Raw genomic sequence first — 21969 nt, 5'->3', positions numbered from 1 at the left:
TCTTCTGGGTGAGCCACACACTCCACAGGCCAGGGCCAGAGGGGCTAGAGAGATGGCCCCTCTTGGCCACCTGTGCCCACAGGAGTGGGAGGGTACACACTATGGACGCCAGGTCCTTGAGGACGTCACCAGGGCTAAGTCAAAGGTCCCGAGATGCTCTGGCAGTGGGAGGCTCTCCAGGCTCCTCGGGGACTCCAGGGTTGGGGAATCGGCCAGGCCTTTCTGTGTACCAAGAGCTGATGCCAGGAGGTTTTCACCCCTTGGGAGTTGCTAAGGCACAGCGGGAGCACCGATGCATAGTCCCTCCTCCCATCCTGAGAGCGCGGCCCCATCTAACGCTGATCCTGAGAGCACCGGGCAGCCGGGGCTCCCTCAGTGAACTCAACACTACTGTGCTCCCAGCGACCTCCCTTTATAGTTCCATGGGGCACTGCCTGCCAGAGTAGCAGCACAGGGTGCATCTCGGCTCTCGGTGGGGGCAGGGGCAGGTCCCTGGAGGTGGCCTGCAGGACCCTGGACATCTGCGTCCCAGAGAGGAAGCCTCCTGTGCCCTGGGCCCCTCCTGGGCAGAGTGCCCAAGGCTTGCATGTCTGCAGCTCCCACTGCCTACTCTGGGTTCTGGGGCCTCCCAAATGGACGGGTTCCCAGCACGGCCAGGAGCTTGGTCATTAGTGAAAAGGTACCCTTCTTTCCTCAGTCACGTGCAGATCCACTTACATCTGGCAGAGAGGTTGTAGCCCCCCAGAGGTGTGGGGTGGCCCTCCACGGCGTCGAAGCCTGATGACACCAGCACCACGTCCGGGGCAAACTCGCTGGCGATCGGCATGACCACCGTTCTGCAAAGGGCAGGAGAAGGCGTTACTGGGCCAGCCGAGAGGAGGACCGGACAGTCACAAAATCCCAGGTTCCCTCTGATACTGGTAACGCCTGGCCGCAGCCCCCTTGGCCATTGGCAGGCTGGGGGCCCCACACAGCAGAGGCTGAAATCTGGCAGCCTGTGCTGAATTAGACGGGAGTCAGCCCACGTGTGATCCGGGGTCATTTCAGACACGTCTTCTCAGTACAAGCCAACAGGCTCCGCTCTGCGTGCTTAGTGAGAGGGTCGCTCTTTCCTGCTGCGCTGTTTTCTGCACACTTTGGAGGTGGTCTATAGCCCCGATGGCACAAGCTGCATTAACCGGGGGGAAGAAGCCAGCTGCCTGTCCCACTGACACCCTCCCCGGCCCCGCTCCCGGGCTCTGCTCCATCCTCCCTCCAAGCCTCCCAGGTCAGGTCCTTCCTGCCCATCCTCCCTTCTGAGAGTGGGTCAGCTCCGCTCACCCCATCAGGCTGCCCTTGCTGCTACAATGCACTTTCCACAGCTCTCACTGAAGACACGTGCAGTCACTCACTGCCCCCAGTGCTGGGACTGTGAGGCCGAGAGCCCCTGCCAGCCTTGCTGAGGGAGCCTGCATGTTCCTGAATCACCCTAGACCCTAACACCAACACACACGGGAGTAAGGGGAATTACTACGAAATGAGACACTTAAGGATCTTTAAAGGGAAAGCTGATGACAAATGTAAGAAAATTCATTAGAAAAAGATGAACCACTGGAAATTCTTTGATTAAGATATATTAGGGAAATAAGGAAAACATTCTACCTGAAAAGAGGAAAAAGCACTCCTTAACACGAAACAGCTTATCAGTCTACAGTCTAACGATCTTATCAGCATGAGTTATGAATCCATGCATGTGCTGTCAGTGAATGGGGAAGATCAGCAGTTTCATGTGGCATTTGGGCTGCCTTCTTCAGTTCTGGGTTCTAATCACTGCTGACTTTCAGCGCCTCCTTCACCCCCTCTCTGGGTGAGGGGGACAGAATCATGGCCTCCCTTTCCTGGGCAACAGCAGGGTCCCTGCGAGAAAGGTGGTCTGGTGTCTTCCTGCAATGGCCCAGGTGCCAGAGACCGGTGCAGGGGAGGACAGTGGAACGGAAGTGGTGCCTTTTAAAAGGGGACTTCAAGAAGTTCCTGGAAAAATTGAATTAAAAGATAAAAAATACAAACTTTATTTCTCAATTCAAGCTCCATCAAGTCCAAGACACTTTTGTAATGGTGATAGCAGCCATTTAGTCCCTCCTGGAAGGACTGAGCGTCCTGGGAATTTAACCATGTCCAATGCAGTCTGTTTTTACATTATTAACTGAAGAAAAATAAATACATTATTAACTGAAAAAAAAAAATCTCTTCACAGATTTTTCTAAGATTAGGAAACAGAAAGAAGTCAGAGGAGCCAACTCCGGACCATAAGGTGGGGACCTAATGATTTCTCTTCAAAGCTCTTGCAAAGGTTTCCTTGTTTAATGAGGAGTGAGCAGGACTGCTGTGGAGAAGGACCCTCGGTGGGGCAGGGCGCGGTGGCTCACACCTGTCATCCCAGCACTTTGGAAGGCTGAGCCAGGTGGATCACCTGAGGTCAGGAGTTCAAGACCAGCCTGGCCAACATGGTAAAACCCCAATTCTACCAAAAATACGAAAACTCGATGGGCATGGTGGCGAGAACCTATAATCCCAGTTACTCAAGAGGCTGAGGCAGGAGAATCGTTTGAACCCAGGAGGCAGAGGTTGCAGTGAGCAGAGATTGCGCCACTGCACTCAAACCTGGGCAGTAAGAGCTAAACTCCGTCTCAGAAAGAAAAACAAAGGACTCTCCGGGGGAAGCTCTCCCAGTGATTTTCTGCTAGTGTTGAGGAACTTTCTAAAACACTCTCACAATAAGCAGATGCTGTCATTCTTTGGTTCCTCCAGAACAGGCAGAATGCCTTGGGCATTCCCAAACCTGCTGTTGTGACCTTTACTCCTGACCAGCTGCTGGGACTGGGTGGCCTCTGGCTCTCAGTGGCAGTGCTGAGGTTGTGCCTTGTCTTCAGGATGGTCCTGGGAAAGCCATGTTCCACCTCCTGTTACGACTGTTCAGAGAAAGCTTCAGGACCCCGAGTCCACATGGACATTCCCACCGAGAGCTCTGCTCCTGACGGCAGCAGATCTGGACGCGACAGCTGTGGCACCTGCTGAGTGGAAAGGCTGCTCCAGGCAGAGCTGTGGAAGCTGAGCGGGCGAGACGCCCATGGTGCTGTTGCTTCTCCTGTTAATTGCTGGTCCTTTACAAACAGGGCACGAACAAGACGAATTTTTCTGCACAAATTGATGCGGACGGTCTGGAGCTGTGGGCTCCGTCTGATTTCTCTGGGGCGTTGTCCCCATAAGCTTTTCCTAAAGCATCAATGACTTCACCATCTTCCACGCAGCTTCACTGTAAACCTGAGGCTTGTTCCTGCTTCCATTTTAGCAGAATTCGTGTTGCTCTAACGAGGGCTCTTCCCAAACCGATGTCTTATCCTTGGTGCCTCAAACTAGATCCTGTCTAGCCATGTTATAACAAGTTTGTGTGAATTTATTTTGGTGCAAAAATATTCTGAAGCCCATGCGCTGTTTTTCCAAAATATGCATTTTCTATGAACTTTTAAAAGTCTCCTGACATTTTCACCACGAAGCCTTGTCTACGCGAGCCCCACCTGTGCTGTGAGCTCTGGGGACCGTCACTGAGCCCTGGCAGGGGATGCCTGTTTCAGGGTTTCACTAGTGCTGACTTCCCGGAGCTGCTCAGTCCAGCCTATCCTGCACCAAAGCACACCTCTGCGTCCCTACCGCCTCCCCCCCAAAGCGCGTGGGCCAAGAGCATCACCCATGCATGCCTCCCTTCGTGTGGATCTTCAGAGGCCCCTCCTGGAGGGCAGCCAAAAGCGCACTCACCCGGCCCAGGGTCCTACCGACCACCAAGGACCTTCCAGAAACATCAGGGCAGAGGGCAGCGGGGCTGGCACTAACTCTGGTTTTCATTCAGCTTTTATTACAAAATGAAATTCCCTACTGATATCAGTGAAAGTATCAGCTTTGACCAGAAGAAACAAAAATGCTCAAAATTCACTGTGACCCCTTTGCAGGGACAACCACAGATCACAATCTTATTGGAAAGTTCCTCTGATTTCTGGTGGCAGAGGTGACAACCCCCAGAGACTTAAATGCCAGGTGAAGATCCCATGGGCTGCTCTCTAGAGGACAGACCAGCGGCGGAGTCCCTTCACTGCTGAGACAATGGGAGGGCCCATTCCATGCCGGGGGCACGCGGTGCCTGATCCTGGTGCCCGCGCCCCACGAGCGAGCTTGGATGGGAGGAGAATGGCACCGAGGACTGTGCAGCTTCAGTGGCTGCAGTCAGAGCTTACAAACGCAGCACTCCAACACGCGCCAAAGCCACACCTAGGCAGCTTGCCCGCCGAGAAACTCACTTCTGGAACTCAGGTGGGAAGTACAGAAGACTCTGAGGGCCTTCTGAGCAGTCTGCTTCTGTTCTTTGTTCTGAAGAGACCCAGTCCACACAACTTCGAGAACAGCCTCTGCGGCAGCTGTATAAAGTGCTTTTGAAGGGTGCCAGATGTGTGCCCCGAGGGCCATCGTTAGGGGCAGAAGACAGGGGGTGAGCTTCCTGCCACGGGTCAGACGGGAGGCACCTGACCTGAGTCTGTGCCACGTAGTCTCTGCCAGGACCACGTGACACTGCCCCCGTGGTGTCCAAGACAGGACAATGTGTGGACGTGTGAGCCTTGGGGTGTTCCGATAACATCTTACTAAGAGCAGAGGTGGCAGGGTTTGGCCCACCAGCTGGAGCTGCTCAAACCTCTGCTCTGGTCCTGTCCCTAAAACTTCTGTGACATTCTTCAGCGCGTGATTCCAGTCCTAGACTGAGAGACGTTTCTTCTCACCCGCTGGGACCCCGCCACGAAGCACTGCGATTTCACAAACGTGGTGACACAGGAGGCGTGGCGCCGGCCTCAGAGCCTGTGCAGAGTTGGTGTCGGCACTCCCACTGCAGGGCTGGGAGGGGGAAATCAGTCTAGTCAGTGGCGAGGCGGAGAGAATGCCCAGGCATCCAGGAGTCCTAGATGGACCCGGAGCCCTGCACTGGACGCTGGAAGGCCCGGGTCCTGCAGTACTCTCTGACCAACCTTCCTCCCACCGCAGCTGTGACCAGCGAGCGACAGGGCTGAGGGCCCGCCCTCTGCTTTCAACTGCCCACGTCATCCCAGGAAGCCCGGCTTCTAATCATTTTAATAAAGTTCTCGTCATAAAACCTTTTTCTTTGGACAGAATAACACATTTCCAGCCATGCTTTTGGTGTGGATTTTAAAGCCAAGATATTTTTTCAGTGAAAACCACAGGCGTCTGTGCAGACACCACGTCCTTCCCGGGGCGCTCGGGCTGTGCTCTGTGCACGTGGAGGGCTTTGCTTGCCCGCTTTGAAGTGCTGCTGAGCCATCTCACTTCAGTCCCCCCTCCAAAACGAAGTCCTGTTAAAATCACCGTTAAATGAAGTTCATACCAAGGGAGTCTCTGGTGTCTCAGCTTGGTGTGTGGTGCTGTCCCAAAGCCAATCAAAACACAATATGAAAGATGAGCCTAGACTCGTGGGCACCGGCGCGTCAGCCACGCGTGAGGGTGCTGGGCGCTGTCGGAGGCATGTGCACACACACCCTTGTCCTCACTTTCCTGGGCCTGGCGCCCTCGGGGTTGTGACCCCACACACTTGCTAGACCTAAGAAGGTGAGAATGTGAGGTGTCTGAGTGCATCTGTGGTATGATCAGCAGCGGCCCTTCTCCGCCACGGGACACAACTTCTTTGCCTATAAAAAGAAAGCTGAACGTGGCATTCCCTGCCTCTCTGGGGCCGCGCTGTGTCCGCCACGACCCTCTTACAGGACGAAGCTGAAGGAATGTCCCTGTTTCATAGATGCTACAAAGAAAATGGGAAACTGGACTCACATTTTATTTCCAGAATTAAACATTTAATAAAGAACTCAGTCTCTAAAAAATAGGATTGAAATATGTGCCATGGGCCTCTCAAGCCATCACTTTAAGGAGAGTATTTCCATGGGGTTGCTTCTGGCCTTTCTGGGGTAACCTGAGGGCGGAGAGGGATGGGCTTGACGTTTCTTGAGGCAGTGGGTCCAATGATCATCGGCTCCAGAGGCAGGAGAAATGGGTGGAAGGGGGGTCGCTGAGAGAAGGTGGGCAGGTGCCTGCAAGGCTCACCCCCCAGTGCCGGCAGGCCAGGGGAAGTCATGACTGCTGTGCCCAGATGGCGGCTATGCCCATGAGGCACATGCAGAGGGGAGGCGTGGTGCTAAGCGGGGAGGGCACCGGTGCCCGTGAGGCACGTGCAGAGGGGAGGCGTGGTGCTAAGCAGGGAGGGCACCGGTGCCCGTGAGGCACGTGCAGAGGGGAGGCGTGGTGCGAAGCGGGGAGGGCACCGGTCCCCGTGAGGCACGTGCAGAGGGGAGGCGTGGTGCTAAGCGGGGAGGGCACCGGTGCCCGTGAGGCATGTGCAGAGGGGAGGCGTGGTGCTAAGCGGGGAGGGCAGCTTCTCTGAGTGGTGGCCTGTGCACTTAGGAAGGTCCCGTGGAAAGCTGCAGGCACTGCGCATGCCCATCCCGTGGCTTCAGTGTGGCCTGCTCTGGTGCCTTCGTTGTCACAGCACTGCCCCCTTGGTCATCAGCAACCTGCACCTGCAGCCTCAAGACGACGTCTACAGCCGCAGATTCCCAAGGGAACAGAGCTGGGCCGGGACAGCTGGCGGGTGCTGGCCATGGCGTGTGCAGCCTCCCAGCCGTGCTCTGTGGGAGAAGTCGTGCCATGGGGCACATCTAGCTCTCACCCACCGCACACCATCAGGTTACAGGCTGTACCTATCACCTTCAAAAGCCACAACGGAATGTAAATGCAATAATTCACTCAACATCTGGGTTTCCACATCTGGAAAGAAATGGCCTTCCACTTCATTCCCCCACTAGGACCCTAAACAAAGCCCACCACACCTTCGGTCAACACAAGCATACTGAGCTTACGGGGCCAACAGGCTGCAGCCCTGTGGCCACCCATGGCCGGCGAGCAGCTGGGGTTGCTGTGGGCACTGAGGGCTGCCTTTCTACGTCAACAAATGCCCTGGGGCATCGTCCACACACAATGGCTCCTCGCTGGCCCTCCTTACTAAGGGGCCTCTGGGTTGACGCACTCCAGGCCACCCACTTGGATGGATATTTTCTCACTTTTTCCTGAGAATTGACTGAAGCAAAAGGGTCCCTACTGAACCGTCACCCACCCCCACCGGAACCTTCTGCCGCTGGGTCTCTGCCTGGCACCCGTCAGCCTCCTCCAAGCCAGCACCTCGAGACCTCGCCAAGTGCCGCGTCGCGCCACATCAGCTCCCCCTGCCCCCAATCCCGTCTCACTCCGCTCTCCCTGAGATGACCCCGTCTCTCCAGCCCTGTCCTGGCCGGTCTCCGCTGCTGTTTCCTGAGCTTGGCCACTGGCCCCGGGTCTTAACCTGGACTGTCCAAGTCTGTCACCTACGCTGCCACAAGGTGTTCTGTCCAACACACAGCTCTGGCTGCGATGCTTCAATCCACAGTCCGAGGCCCCGAAAGAGCCTCCGCAGTCAGAACCAAGGTCCAGCTCCGTGGACACAGCCCAGGCAGGCGGGTTTGCGCCATCTGGCTCTGTCCCTCAGGAAGGCCCTTTCCCTGTAATGTCCTGTGCCACGCTCATTCCTCCAGGACTCAGCCAGGCCCTGCCCCCCTTACCCGGGTGGGCAGACCCCCTCAGGTTGTACCGTGCCTGCCTACAGCGTGTCCCCCCGGTTCCCTGCTCCCCTCCAGGGCAGGCACTGTGCTGACCCCACTGTCCGCACCTCACAGGGCCGGCCCCGCAGGCACCGCGAAGGCTGGTTCAGGATGAGCCTCTCAGCGTTCAGGCTTTAACTCGTTTGCGTTTGCTGCTTTGTGATTCTCAGATAAATTTTTACATAGGAAAGTACCTGGATTCACTTAAAGAGACATAATTGCTTTTAGAAAAGAAAGTGGCATGCTTTGCATGAAACCTCTTCTTAACCTTCACTTCCTGAGGCAAGGAACCCGCGGCAGTGCGGTGAGCGCAGTGGGTGCCGCTCAGCAATGGTGAAAGCAACAACGGTAAGTGCCATGACTCCTAAAACAAACCTGCCTACAAAAGGCAACAGCAGCAGCAACACATCTTACAGGAGGACGCGCGTTCCCAGAACCTCAGCCTTCCCATGCTACAGGAACACATCTTACAGGAGAACGCGCGTTCCCAGAGCCTCGGCCTTCCCATGCTACAGCAACACATCTTACAGGAGGACGCGCGTTCCCAGAGCCTCGGCCTTCCCATGCTACAGCAACACACCTTACGGGAGGACGCGCGTTCCCAGAGCCTCAGCCTTCTCGTCCTACAGCAACACACCTTACAGGAGGACGCGCGTTCCCAGAGCCTCGGCCTTCCCTCGGCCTTCCCATGCTACAGCAACACACCTTACAGGAGGACGCGCGTTCCCAGAGCCTCAGCCTTCCTGTCCCACAGCAACACACCTTACAGGAGGACGCGCGTTCCCAGAGCCTCAGCCTTCCTGTCCCACAGCAACACATCTTACAGGAGGACGCGCGTTCCCCGAGCCTAGGCCTTCCCGTCCTACAGGAACACATCTTACAGGAGGACGCGCGTTCCCAGAACCTCAGCCTTCCCATGCTCCTCCAAAGGTTGGGGAAAGTGAAATGGCTTTGCCCAGTCACTCAGTTTCAAGGCGAATGCCAATTCATTAAGAGATTACCATCAGCACGTGAGAAGATCCAGTTTCAGAGACATCTTTGATAAACTTCATCACATCACGATGCAACGAACCTACCAGTCAAGATCATCTGGATGCTGCACTCACCGCTGACCCCGTGTCCCCAGAGTCCCCACGTCCCTGCGCACAGGTGAGGGAGGGGTTAAGGAGATCACCATCATCATCGTCATCGCCTTACAAGCCCCCTCCCCCGGTGGCTGAGACTTTACTCAGCAACTTCAAAGCCGCCTCTGGCCCCAGGACTGGTTTGAATTAAGGTTCTCTTTTCTCCTAGAGTCTCCGGGTCTGGGGAAAAAGTGCCGGCTGCTTCTGGATTTCATTAGGGGCAATTTTCTTATCTTTTCTTCGTCTTAGGTTTGATCCCTCGAAAATGCAACGTGGCAGCAAAGGGTCTGAATATCAAGGTGCCGGCTGGAAGGCACGCGTTGTCCCTGGGGGCCCCAGCGGGGGAGAAGAGCAGAAGAAAGGGGAACGAGAATCGCTGAGCCTTCTTCCCCATCATCAGATGCCCAGGGAACCATAAATTGTAAACTTCAAAGTACTATTTTACATTAAAATCAATAAAAAAAAAACCCTGAAAGAATTTTCCTTTTCAAAGATGCTATTTAAGCTTTAAAAAGTTCACTTGATAAGGTATTGTCATGTACACACCTGGCAGCAGATTAAAGCACATGCCAAGAGCAACTCAGAAAGGCACGTTCATCCTAAAGGCTGGCCAGGCCGGCGGGGCCTGAGGAGGGGTGACCCCAGGGCAGATGCACACTGCTGCTTTGGGCCTGGGCTTGCCCACCAGCAGGGAGACGGGGGAGGGTTTCACCCCAGGACCCGAGAGCCGAAAGCACCACTGAGAAATGCCCCTGGGGTGAGGGTCAGCCCATCCAAACCTGGCCTGGGGCAACTGACCTGAAAGAGGGCCACCTACTTTCTCCCGGCCGACCAGGAGAGCCCTGCCTTCTCTCTGCACCGGAACGTGGCCACACTGGGCCCTGGGTTCCCCAGGCGGCACCAATGTTCACTCAGGCAGTAAGTCCACCAGGCCGCCATCTACACCTCTCATGGTGGCCAGAGACTTGATATTCAGAGAAGCTTAAAAGGGGCCCAGTTCTCAGTGGGGTGACAAGCAAGAGAGGGCAGTGGGCATGCATTCCATGAGCTGTCAAGGCGACAAGCCCACGCCAGGGCTCAGGTTTCACATGGGCTCATTTTCGGGTGTGGTACGCATTTGGGGAAGTCCTTGTCTCTTCAATTGGACGGGAACTGTCAACATGACATTACGTCTGATCAAAAGTAAGAAGAAACATCAAAATCAAACCAATGAGATCAGAGGAAACTGGTCCGGGGGCAGGGCAAGCAGGTCCACTGAGGTGCTGACGAGCTCCCTCCTGCATCACCCGGGGTGAATTCTGCCGAGCAGCCGGGCAGCGTGGGCCCCGCCACATGGGGTCTGTTCCTCCTGTGAACCACTGAGTGCCTGGTGTGGTGGGGACCTGCATCTCCTGGGCCAGGCCTTTATGTCACCAGATCTCAACAACCTTTCCAAGGGGGGGCACTAGACCCCAGCTAGAGAAAAGTGAGCAGACACTGAGAAGGTTTCATGACTTATTCACTGTCCCCAGAGAGCACGGTGCAGAGTCCACAGAAAATGTTTACAGGTGTGTCCTTGTGCAGAACCTCACCTCCAGACGTGCACACACACAGGTGCACACAAAGATGTGCATACTCATAGACGTGTGCACAGAGATATACAAAGACAGGTGCACGCAAAGACACATAGCACGTGTGTGTATACTCAATACAGACATGCACACAGAGATATACACACAAAGACAGGGGCATGCAAAGACACACAGCACATGTGTATACTCATACACAGATACATGCATGCAAAGACAAGTGCATGGGTGTGTACTCATCCAGAGATGTGCACACACATGCATACCTGCATGCACACAGACACGCATTCACACCCACAGACATGTCCATGTGCACACGCATGGACACACCCACAGATATGTGCAAAGCTGCAGACACCTGCACAAGCACCCTGAAACATGCACACAGATGAACACCCACCCACAAACACAAACACACACACACGTAGACACGCACATCCATACAGAGATGCACACATATGCCTCTCAAAGACACATGTCTGCACATGTGTTTTATGTGTACATAAATCAGGACAAGACCATGGAGTGAGAGAAAGGAAAACTCTGAGAGCTGTATGGGGCTTCCGTACGGTACTGGTGGTGTTTTCTAACAGAGCCATGGTCTGTCAGGCTCTGGGAATTGATGTGGGCTGTGGGCTGCTCCCCGGGGCTCTGTCACTCCACCACAGCAGGTGAAGTTGTCATTTTAAAATGATGACAAGAAAACCCCTACTGCCCAGCAGCCCATTTTGGTCACAGGCGTGACTCCAATCTGGCCTCCATCAAAGAAGAAATAACTAGTTGATGAGAAAAGCAAACACTGTGTCTTTAAAAATCACCCTGTGGCTAAACTCTAACGGATCAGACTCACACGAAGGAAGCAGGATGAAGGGTGACAATTGTGTCTTGATTTGTGGGAATAAATGAAGAAATATTTATTTGCATTTGACATCGCATCACAAGAGGTTTGCGGAAGAGGAATCAGGAAATTCTGAGATTCTGAAGATGTTCACCTTCATTTCTCATGAACGTAACACGCTGCACAGAAGTCCCTGCTGCTGCCTCCATCACTCTCATCACCAGGACCCAGACCCAAGTGGGCTCCTGCTTCCACTGAATGCTCAGGAGGGAGCGCTAAGACCCGGCGGTAAGAAGACAGTCTCCAAGACTCCACGCTTGGCACTGAAGAATGAACGGAGACACCCCTGCTCACCCACAGACCCGGTTTTAGACACGCTGATCTCCAGCAAGTGCTCCCTGGAGTGTGTGCAGAGGAGAAGCTGCCAGCCTCAGGTGCGAAGTGCAGCCTGGAGACTCACCTGAAGGCCGCCAAGTACTCGGCGTCTCCCATGGGGGGGTCCAGGCCGCCAGTGAAAGCCATGTTGACATTGAAACCCACGCCTGGCCCTGTGCCCACCTGTGGCCAGAAAGAGAGAAACGCACGTCACAGACCCTGAGCGGGACCTCTCTGACAGGAACACCTGGTGCACGTGGCATCAGGCTGGGCTCGGCCTTGCTGGGCCCCCAGGGAGAGCCCACGTGTCCTGGTCTCCTGGTGCCTATTCATTAAAAGGTGCACAAACGGGTGCCCCACCGCCACTGGTGCACTGACGTCAACACGGGGGCCCCTTTCCCAGCTGCTGCAGGCTCTCACTGACCCTGCCCTCGGCATGCCAAGGCCCTGCACTGACGTTTCCGGGGACATGCCGCCCTGTGTTGTGTGCCATAGGTGACATCAGGGAGTCAGACCTGGGTCTCTTTGGGCAGAAAGTATCTCGGATAAGCCCGTCATTTTCTACTTCCTCTACAAAAGTAAGATCCGGAGGCTGACGGAGCCTCTTCCCTGGATGAAAGCCCTGACGCTGGGGCCTCTGTTCACAGGGGCAGGCTCTGAAGGGGGACCTGGGCGCTGTCAAGGAGCCGCTGGGTCTGCCATTCCTGGGGCAGCCACAGAGCCCCACGCCGGCGAGAGGACGGTGTTCAGAGCCCCCTGCCTGAGGGTGTCCCGTGGAAGACAGTGGCCTGGGCCCTGCCCGGAGGAAGACGGGCACCACACACCTCCTCCTTCACTAACACCTCCGTCCACCTGGATGGGAACCAGAAACGATATCTACCCTCTCATTCGTACATCGGACAAAACACAGGCCACGTGTGCACACGCGACGCGAAGTAGGCTGACGCCTGACCGGTCACCGTCTGGGCTTGAGTGAGCACGAAGGCCTCGCTCGCTGCGGCTGGGCAGCTGTGGACCGTCGGCCCTGTGCCCCCAGAGTGGCTCCCTGCAGCCTCCACCTTCCTCCCAGAGGCCCGCACACACTCCGCTACCTACCTCGTCAGGAGCCCCGCTGCCTGGGAAGAAGTTCCCGTCATCGTAGCGGTGGAGGGACACATACAGGACGCTGGGGTCGCTGTAGAAAGCCTGCTGGGTCCCGTTTCCGTGGTGCACGTCCTGAAAGGGCAGGGACAGCCACCTCAGGGCTGAGCCGGGTGTCAGAGGGCAGACTCTCCGCAGGGCCCTCCCCAACCCCACAGCTCTTGCTCAGCAATGACCTTGCCCTCCATCCTGGCCTGCGCCTGGTAGGCACGTGGCTGGGGCTGCATGATCAGGGCTATGTGGTACAGAGTGGCAGGGGTTCTAAGGGCCAGTGTAGGCCGGGCGCGGTGGCTCACGCCTGTAATCCCCACACTTTGGGAGGCCGAGGCAGGCGCATCATGAGGTCAAGAGATCAAGACCATCCTGACCACATGGTGAAACCCCGTCTCTACTAAAAAATAAAAAAAACCAGCCAGGCATGGTGGTGCATGCTTGTAGTCCCAGCTACTCGGGAGGCTGAGGCAGAAGAATCACTTGAACTGGGAGGCAGAGGTTGCAGGGAGCTGAGATCGCATCACTGTACTCCAGCCTGGTGTCAGAGACAGACACCGTCTCAAAAAAAAAAAAATAAATAAATAAATGCCAGTGTTTGCATCTGCAGCGCTGCCTCCCCTTGCCCTTGTGCCATGGCCCAATCCTGACTCCAGCAGCGGGGGGGGCTGGGGTTCAGCTGGGCCTGGAAGCCGCCATTTCCCTAATGAAGCCATCTGACCTATTTCCTGCACCTGCTGTCTGACAAGTGAGCCGTTTCCTCGGCCTCTGTGAGGGTCACTGGCTGTGGCCCGCCCACTTGCAGGCACATGGGAGGTGCCAATCCCATGCCAGGCAGGGGGTTCACAGGAGACAGGTCCCACGTGGCTGTGAGTGACAGGCACACACAGCACAGGGTCCAGCGCCCAAACGGCAAGCACCGTTTCTTAACCACAAAACCCACAGGTCAAATGCACCAGAGTGCAAGGTGAGAGGCAGCCTGAGGCTTCTACCAGCTGTGGCTGTCCTGCCCCTGGCCACGCCGCAGGCATCCCCCAGGACGGGCAGGCGAGGGGTGGCCCTGCTGAGCACAGCTGTGTGCCTGAGAAGACGGCACGCAGCCTTCATGTTCCTGGTATGGGAACTTGCCGCTCCGTCATCCGTGCTCATCACAGGAAAGGTGAGGAGAGATAGGACAAGCAGCTTCGATCCAACTCAGTAGGTAATCGTCACGAAGACGCACGCGGATGCTCTCCCGATGTGCGGCTTCCCACTGAGATGCCCCTGTCCACGTGGTGAGTACCCGGGTAACATCACAGCTCAGCGCATAGGGAGCACGCCACACGGTGTCTACGCAGGCTGTCTACATGGGCGGTCTACACAGGTGGTCTATGCAGGCGGTCTGCGTAGGCTGCCTGCGTGCCCTAGCACTTCACCTTGTGCTGGGGAGGGGTCCCCCAGTCTTTAGCTGTCAATGGCCTCACATTGCTCTCTCCCCGGGGACCCCTGCCTGTTCCCTTAGGAGGAGCTGAGGGAGGGCTCCCAGCTCCCAGTCCTTGGGTGTGGAGGGCCCGCTGTTCTGCTGCCTTCCCGACCTACTTCTCCAGTGAGCGCGGCTGCCTGGGGGCTGTCTGGCTGCCCGGCTGTGCCATGGAGTTTCTTTAACCAAACTCAGGACTTTTCCAATTCAAACCATAACCCTACCTGATGGAGCCTGCTTTTTTTCCCTTAAAAATTAGGAAATCAATCATAAATACCCAAGAGAACACTAAGTATGTATATTTAAAAGAGTGACAAGATGAACACCTTGGTTATTAATTTCCAGTATAAGAATGAGCACACCTATTGGTGGAATTCAGATTCAGACATCACACTGCATTATTTAGACCCCCATTCCGGGAGGACCAGGTGCCCACACAGCAGCAGGAAGGCAAGGCTCTCACTGGGGTGACAGGGAAGCAGAGTGCCACCTTCTGCCAGCACGAGACCCCTCCCAGGCTCCCAGGCCACACGCATGGTCGATGTGGACACAGGCTTCTCCCCAAAGCCTGCCTTCCAAGAGGATCTCACCAAGGGAGGCCCTGGCCACTGCCCCCACCCTCAGGGACATTCCTGGACACGCCAGGACACCATCTGCCAGGGCCGCCTTGTAGAAGCTGCAACATGACTCGCAGCAGGTTTGGGGCTTTAATTTTCTGCGTTTTTGAGACATTTTCAGAAACTCAAGCTTCCCAGGTCCAAAGGCGCACCCAGTCTCCCCACATGCTGCTGTCTGCTCGGGGAGGACACAGGAGCTCCCTGAGCTGAGCTTGAGGACGGGGCTCCGCTTACCCAGTCCACGATGAGGATCTTGCTCACGCTCAACCTCTGCTGCAGAAGCTTGGCTGCCACGGCCACGGAGTTGAAGTAGCAAAAACCCCTGCAGGAGAGAACCCATGCTGGGGACAAAGCGCAGGGGGGCGGTGGCCAGTTTCTCTACAGCCCGCTAGGGAGCCACCTGGGGTGCGCACAGACCTGAGAGGCTCTGTGAGTGCACAGCTCCTGAACGCTGCAGAGGGAGCCTTCACAGATACCACAGAATCGGCTAAGGGAGAGACACGTATGCACCCCACACACAGACGCTCTCACGCACACACACATGCATGCATGGCTCCCGAACAAGCCACTGGGGAATCTTAGCCGATGCCACAGTGTCGGCTAACCGATACAGACATGCATACACCCCACACAGACACACACACCACAGAGACACACACACCAAGCAACACACCCTCACACACCCCACACAGATACAACATGCACAGATACACGTGAACACCCCATACAGAACCACTCACACATACACAAACCACACACACACATACACAAACCACACACACACATACACAGACATCACACACATCACAGTCACACACACACACACACACACACACGCACACACACACACGGTTCCTGCTTGGAGGTCCCACACGCTCCTCTGGTCTCTGGTAGGGAACCCTATTTCGCATGTGACCGACATTTCCCTCCTCCTTGCCTGGAAGCTTCCACTCAGGAGCCGCCCACCATGGCCCACGAGACATGGCCACTGTTCATCCCAGTCGCTTGCTGCTGACCTTTCTATATTCCAATGCATAAATCCCCATTAATTTTAGAGAGTCTTACTCAAGAGACCAAGAAAACAAGCTATGAACTGACTCAAATCACAATGAAAAGCTTCTCAGTCTCAGTTTCCCTTTGTCTGAATGCCCTTGGAGACAGAAGAACTGGTGGTTTAATTTTCAGAGCCCAGGCTGGCATGGGGAAGCCCACACGCCTGGGGGCACCCTAGACTCCGAGCTCCTGCAGTGGCTCACAGGGAGCACAGTGGAGAACTGCAACCAAAAAGAATTGGTTTCTCTTCGTCTGAGGTTCATTATTCAGAATATCCCACGCCTCAGGTTCAATCGCAAAAGAAATGTCAGAGAAACGGAGCAGCAAGCCCGGTGCCACAGGGACTTGGGTGCTCTGGGATGTTTACCAACCACGTGGTTCCAGGTAAAGCCACAAAGATTCCAACAGGAATGCCTCCCTGGTAGCTGCAGTCTCTTCTCTGCACAAAGGAGATTTCACTCTAACACGCGGACCTGACCATCTTACCCCCCGACGTGAGAGGGCGCTGCTGGCCCCGGCACTGATGCCGCATTCCCGGGGTAGCAGTGAGGCCCTTTCCTGGGCCCCTGCGGTTCCGTCTCGCTCTGACTGCTTCCTGGCCACACCTTGATAATGAACTTGTCGGTATCTGCACTTGTCTTGCAGTGCCCGTCTGACAAACTGCGGATCAAATTCGCCGAGGCAGAGCCACAGGCCACCTCCTCCTCTGCAGCTGGCGAGATCAGGCACCCCTTCTCCATCTCCAGAGCACGGGAGCCACTCCTTCCAGCACCCATCCTCCTCACTAGAGTGGCTAACGTCCCCCCAGGCGGCATGCTCTTACTTACAGCTCATTCACTCACCACCCAGGCCGCAAGGCACTCCACGCACAGCCGTGGTCGGCCCTCCCACTGGTTCTCCGGGACGACCCACACCCCACACTCCCCACCCTGCCCAGTCCTTGGCCATGTGGACAGTCAGCAGTCTCTGAAAGACCCAGAACAGCATCTGGATAGCTGCCTGTGTGGACAAAGCTCTGAGACTTGCCACGTCAGTACCCGGCGGTTGGCAGGCAGCTAAAAGGCCACGCACGAAATGGCTTGAGTCCTCCAGACAATAAAGGGCCGCAGGGACTCACTTGGGGAGAAGTGGTGTTTCCTCCCAAGTGCTGACGACTCCTTAACAACCAGAGGCTTCTCTGGACTGACCTCCACAGGCCCTTTCCTTCCTTTCTCTCCGCCTGTCTCCATCATAACCAAGCGGTGATGCTCACAGGCCTGGGCGCCCGGAAGCTGGGGCCAAGCTGGCACGTGGTGCCCTGGGCTCCCCGTGGTCACTCAGGCACACACCCAGCCCTAAGGGAGGGGATGGAGACTGGGCTCCCCTGCCGCGTGGGGCTGCGGCGTGTACTCACATGGGCGTGCTCTCCTCCGCGTGGTGTCCAGGGGGGCGGACCACAGCAAAGCCATTCTGCAGGTGACACCAGACAGCCGGGAGAGAGTGACAAAGACATGCTTTGTAGCCACGGGAAAATGGTTGCATACTCAACTTTCAGCAGAGCTGGGCTACGTGGGAGGACAGTTTCTCTCTGCACCCTGGCCACAGTGAGGCAGGGCCAGCTGGGAGCCTTTCCGAGGCCTGGGACCTTCTCCTAAATAGGTCTCGGAGCTACTAATGGTTCCTCCGAAACGCAGTCACCAGGATGACAGGTGGGTGCCTCGCCCTGCTCTCAGCGCTGTCGGCAAGGTGTGGGGCCCTTGGTTCAGGGGTCTGGGTGACGTGGAAGGGGTGCACTTGTTCCCCATCGGCTGGGGACCAGGACCCGCTAGGCGGCCACTGGAGGAAGGTGGAGCAGAAGAGGCCCCGCTCACACTTGGCCGCACGGCAGAGTGCTCAGGCTCTGCCCCAGTTCAGCCTTAACGTGACTGCCTCTGCCCTTGCTGTGGTTGCTCCCAGGACGGCGGGCAAGCGGGCAGCCCTTGAAACAGCTCCACTCGCACTGGGCTGAAACGCTGTTCTCTGCCCTGTCACTTAGGCGTCAAAAATCCATGTGCAAGCCACTCCATAGCTGCTGCCATGAAAATGGATTACGGGCCTCCTGATCTCACCAGCAACAGGACATGGCATGGTCCAGGTCTGTAATGGAACCTCAACAGAGCCGGCCAGCCACCAGTGAGCACAGCCTGGGCGGGGTGAGCAGGGACCAGGCTCAGGAACGGGCAAGGGCAGCCAGCGAGGTGGTGGCAAACGCTCTCGAGAGGCCCCAGCCCCCCTGCATTTCTGCACTTCCACAGCCTGTGCGTGGTGCTTCCGAGGGCAGGCTGCACACCCCTGCGGCCTCGAACCCTGCTGAGGGTCTGCTGGCCGCAGTCCTGAGGCTCCATGTGCTCTTCTCACTGCCCTGACACTGTGCCAGGGGCCGGGCAGGGGACAGCACGAAGGTGTGTGTTTGTGTGTTCTGTGTTGTGTGCATGTGTGTGTGTTGTATATCATGTGTGTTGTGTATTGTGTGTTGTGTATGTGTGTGGTTGTGTGTTGTGTGCGTGTGCTGTGTGTGTATCGTGTTGTGTGTTGTGTATCGTGTCGTGTATGTATATTTTGTGTGTGTGTTGCGTATGTGTGTTGTGTATTGTGTGTGTTGTGTATGTGTGTGGTGTGTGTGTGGTATGTGGTATGTGGGGTGTGTGTGTGTGTGTGGTATGTGTGTTGTATTGTGTTGTATGGTGTGTGTGTATGGTGTGTGCGTGTGTGTGTGGTATGTGTGTGTTGTGTGCGTGTTGTGTGAGTACGCAGCTTCCCTTAACCACGTCCTCGAAGCAGTATTCAGACATGTTATTAGTTCTCCACCCTCAAACACACGTCCTTTTACACCCTGAGTAAAGACATGGGAAGGAAGTGTGGCAAAATTTGAGCTTTCAAGTAAAAATTCTAAGTTTGGAACACATGGTTCTGCCTCTGTAAGCCTGATGGCTCTCCCTCCACTTACACGACTTCTGGTGAGATGGGAGTGATATTAATGGTTTCAAAAATTGGGCCGGGGGCACTGGCTCACGCCTGTAATCCCAGCACTTTGGGAGGCCCAGGCGGGTGGATCACCTGAGGCTGGGAGTTCGAGACCAGCCTGACCAACATGGTGAAACCCTGTCTCTATTTTAAAAAATACAAAATTGGCCGGGTATGGTGGCGCACGCCTGTAATCCCAGCTACTCAGGAGGCTGAGGCAGGAGAATTGCTTGAACCTGGGAGGTGGAGGCTGCAGTGAGCCAGGATCTCACCATTGCTCTCCAGCCTGGACAAGAGTGAAATCCTCCTTTCAAAAAAAAAAAATTAAAAAACCCCCCAAAATTAATGACCTTTTTTAATACTGTATGTGTCAGAATATGGAAGGTCCATGTAACTCCATGAAGCTAAATTTCCAAATGACCAATGCAGAGTAGGCGGCTACCAATCACCCATGAATGAGATACCCATTTGACCTCCAAGACGGGCTAATGCTTTGGTTAAACGTAACGAAGGAAGAGGAAGAGGAGGTCCCGACTTGAGCTCAGCTTCCACACTGCGGCTCATTTTAAGACACTAGCACTTGCTGAATTTTTGGCATTCTGTCAAAGAATACCAACAGCTAGAACACCTCTGAAAAGTCTATGAAGTCCTCTTGCATTTCTAGTTACGCATCCATGTGAGGCCAGGATTCCTTCATGAACTTCAACATGTGGCAAGAATGATGCCAAGCTCTGGCTGCCGTCTACAGAGCCAGACAGTAGAGCTATGTTTAAATTAACAAACATTTTGAAAATGTCTCAGTGTTAATCTCTCATATGGTCAACACTGTGGATGTAACTCATGGAAACAGAAGCTCTTTGGGTTCCTCTACAATTTTCAAGAGTGTACAGGGTTGTTACGGTGCACATCTTTGAGAATCTGCACTATGGCATAACCTGTCACAGTGTGGGCACGTCTCTTTCATTCAGTAGCGAGGCTGTGCTGACAGAGGTGCCTCCCCGCCTGATGAGTGGGGGACACAATGGGCGGTCCCTACCCACACTGGGAATCTGTGGCAGGCCTCCTTCTGGGAGTCCCCAGCTGCTCAGGCCCCTACTGACCTTCAGCTCCCCTGTGGCCACCTTGAAGACCAGCTCCACCACGCAGCCCACGGCCAGACGGGCGGCCCCCGCTGAGTGCACCTCATTCCAGATGGTGTCACTGTCCACCTGTGGAAACAACACCCCACAGTGAGGTCACGTCCCCAGTTACTGTCATCACCAGCGCTGGCTGGGCAGAGCAGCTCAGGCCCCATGGGCTCTGCCTCCAAAGCCTCGGGGCCAGTCAGAGCCGGGGCAGCCTCAGCCCACATTCGGGCTTTGATCATTTTAAGACATACCACAACATTTAAACGGGAAGATACAAGTGAATTTGCCAGAAATAAGACTCATGTGTCCTGACCTGCTCTGAGGCATTCTCTATGTCCTCAACTGCTCCAATATACTTGGAACTAAAAGGAATGATGGCAAGGTGATCTACTTCCTCTTTTTCTTTTTCTTTAAAACCGGAATTGTAGTTAGAAGAGCTACAGGTTGACTATCTCTGATCTGAAAATCTTAAATCCAAAATGCTATAAAAGCATTTTGTAGGCTGAGGTGGGAGGATTGCTTGAGCCCAGGAGGCTGAGGCTGCAGTGAGCTGTGAATGCACCGCTGCACGTCAGTCTAGGTAACGGAGTGAGGCTCTGCCTCCAAAGAGGAAAAAAAAATTGGAAACTTTTTGAGTGCCTATGCAATGCTCAAAGGAAATGCACTCTGGAGCATTTTGGATTTCAGATTTTTAGATTAAGGATGCTCAACCGGTAAGTATAATGCAAATCTTCCAAAATCTGAAATACTTCTGGCCCCAAGCATTTCGGATAAGGGATAGTCAATCTAACAATTGGCAGCGAAAGGAAATGTGAGGGGAATCTGGACCAGTCTCTTCCAACACTGACTTCTCCTGTGGTGAGTTTAAGTGGAAGCTCCACGTGCTGACCAGTGCAGTTAAGCAGGCCTGGGGGCATGGGCGGGCGAGGAGAGCTTCCCCACTCTGCTCTGCTGATGGCACCTGGCTCTGCCCAGGCACCCGCAGGTCAGCTCGCTGGCCTTTTCCACTTCAGGCAGAAAAACTGTTTCACAAAACATGTCAACAATCCCCGACTATGTGCTGGGTCATTTATTTATTTAAGGACAGTAGAAATTTCTCACAGCCCTGGCTCATTTTGAGAGGGAAATACAACTGGGACCTGGACAGTCAGTTCTGTAGAGCAGTCTCCTAGGGGAGTCTGGCCAGGGGAGGGAGGCCTCAGGGGGCTGAGAGGAAATACACAGGCCTTAGGCTGGCCCCAGAGCACCTGAGCACTGTCCCCAAGTGTGTCCCTTGCCTGCAAGATGCCGTGGGGTGAGCAGGCTCCCTGGGCAAACACACTGGGGGGACCTGGATGTGACTGCCCGGTAGAGGACATAGAAGCTGTCATTGCAGGTTGCTTGGCTTCACCACGGTGCTGACCAGGCCTACTGCTGCTCTATTGCAGGGCGCCTCCTTCTCAAACTGAGCCTCTCTGAGTGCTGAGTGCTCTGGGCTCATAAGCAGGAGCCAGGCGTGTCCACCCTGCCTCGTCCTTCCCCAGACCAGGCCCTCGAGCGCTCCTGTCCACCACCAGGCAGACTTGCCACTTGACGGACACCACTCATTATGTGGGGAGGGAGGGTTTCCTTCCAGGTGGTCTTAAAGCTTCATCATCAGAGCAAGGTGAGTTAAAATGCGCTTTCAAGGGGCTGAAGACATTTCCTGAAAGTATTCAGCGATGGTTTTCTTTTCAATGACCAAACTTCTATATTCTATAAATGGTTTCCAAATGTCAAAATACTCCATTTTACCTCCCTCCACAGCATTAATATTCAACCTACAAAGCATGGCTTCTCCTCTAAATAACGCTGTATTGTTACTCATGGAAGCAGCCACATAAATAGGACTATTCTGGACCGATGACTTCAGCCGGAGAATCAATTCATTAAAATTAAAGGTAGCAGGGGTGTGGCAGCTCATGTCTGTATTACCAACACTTTGGGGGGCCGAGGCAGGAG

At 55.1% G+C, this 21969-nt stretch overlaps 1 protein-coding gene across 7 annotated transcripts in view; it reads right to left on the bottom strand.

The window, feature by feature from the left end:
* HDAC4 (histone deacetylase 4) overlaps positions 1 to 21969 on the bottom strand; it is a 341339-nt gene that overhangs the window by 20076 nt on the left and 299294 nt on the right. For all 7 annotated transcript variants that reach the window (XM_032277722.1, XM_032277726.1, XM_032277725.1 and 4 more), the window contains 6 exons: positions 19963 to 20070; positions 17274 to 17329; positions 15062 to 15149; positions 12716 to 12835; positions 11706 to 11803; positions 718 to 836 (listed from right to left, as the gene is read on the bottom strand). In XM_032277722.1, coding sequence (XP_032133613.1) covers positions 718 to 836; positions 11706 to 11803; positions 12716 to 12835; positions 15062 to 15149; positions 17274 to 17329; positions 19963 to 20070 — 589 coding nt within the window. The remainder of the gene's footprint in view (positions 1 to 717; positions 837 to 11705; positions 11804 to 12715; positions 12836 to 15061; positions 15150 to 17273; positions 17330 to 19962; positions 20071 to 21969) is intronic.

This window comes from Sapajus apella, unplaced genomic scaffold (genome assembly GCF_009761245.1).
Source record: "Sapajus apella isolate SASKATOON/1434 unplaced genomic scaffold, GSC_monkey_1.0 scaffold10, whole genome shotgun sequence".
Taxonomy (NCBI): Eukaryota; Metazoa; Chordata; class Mammalia; order Primates; family Cebidae; genus Sapajus; species Sapajus apella.
This window is presented reverse-complemented; position numbering and strand designations above follow the sequence as displayed.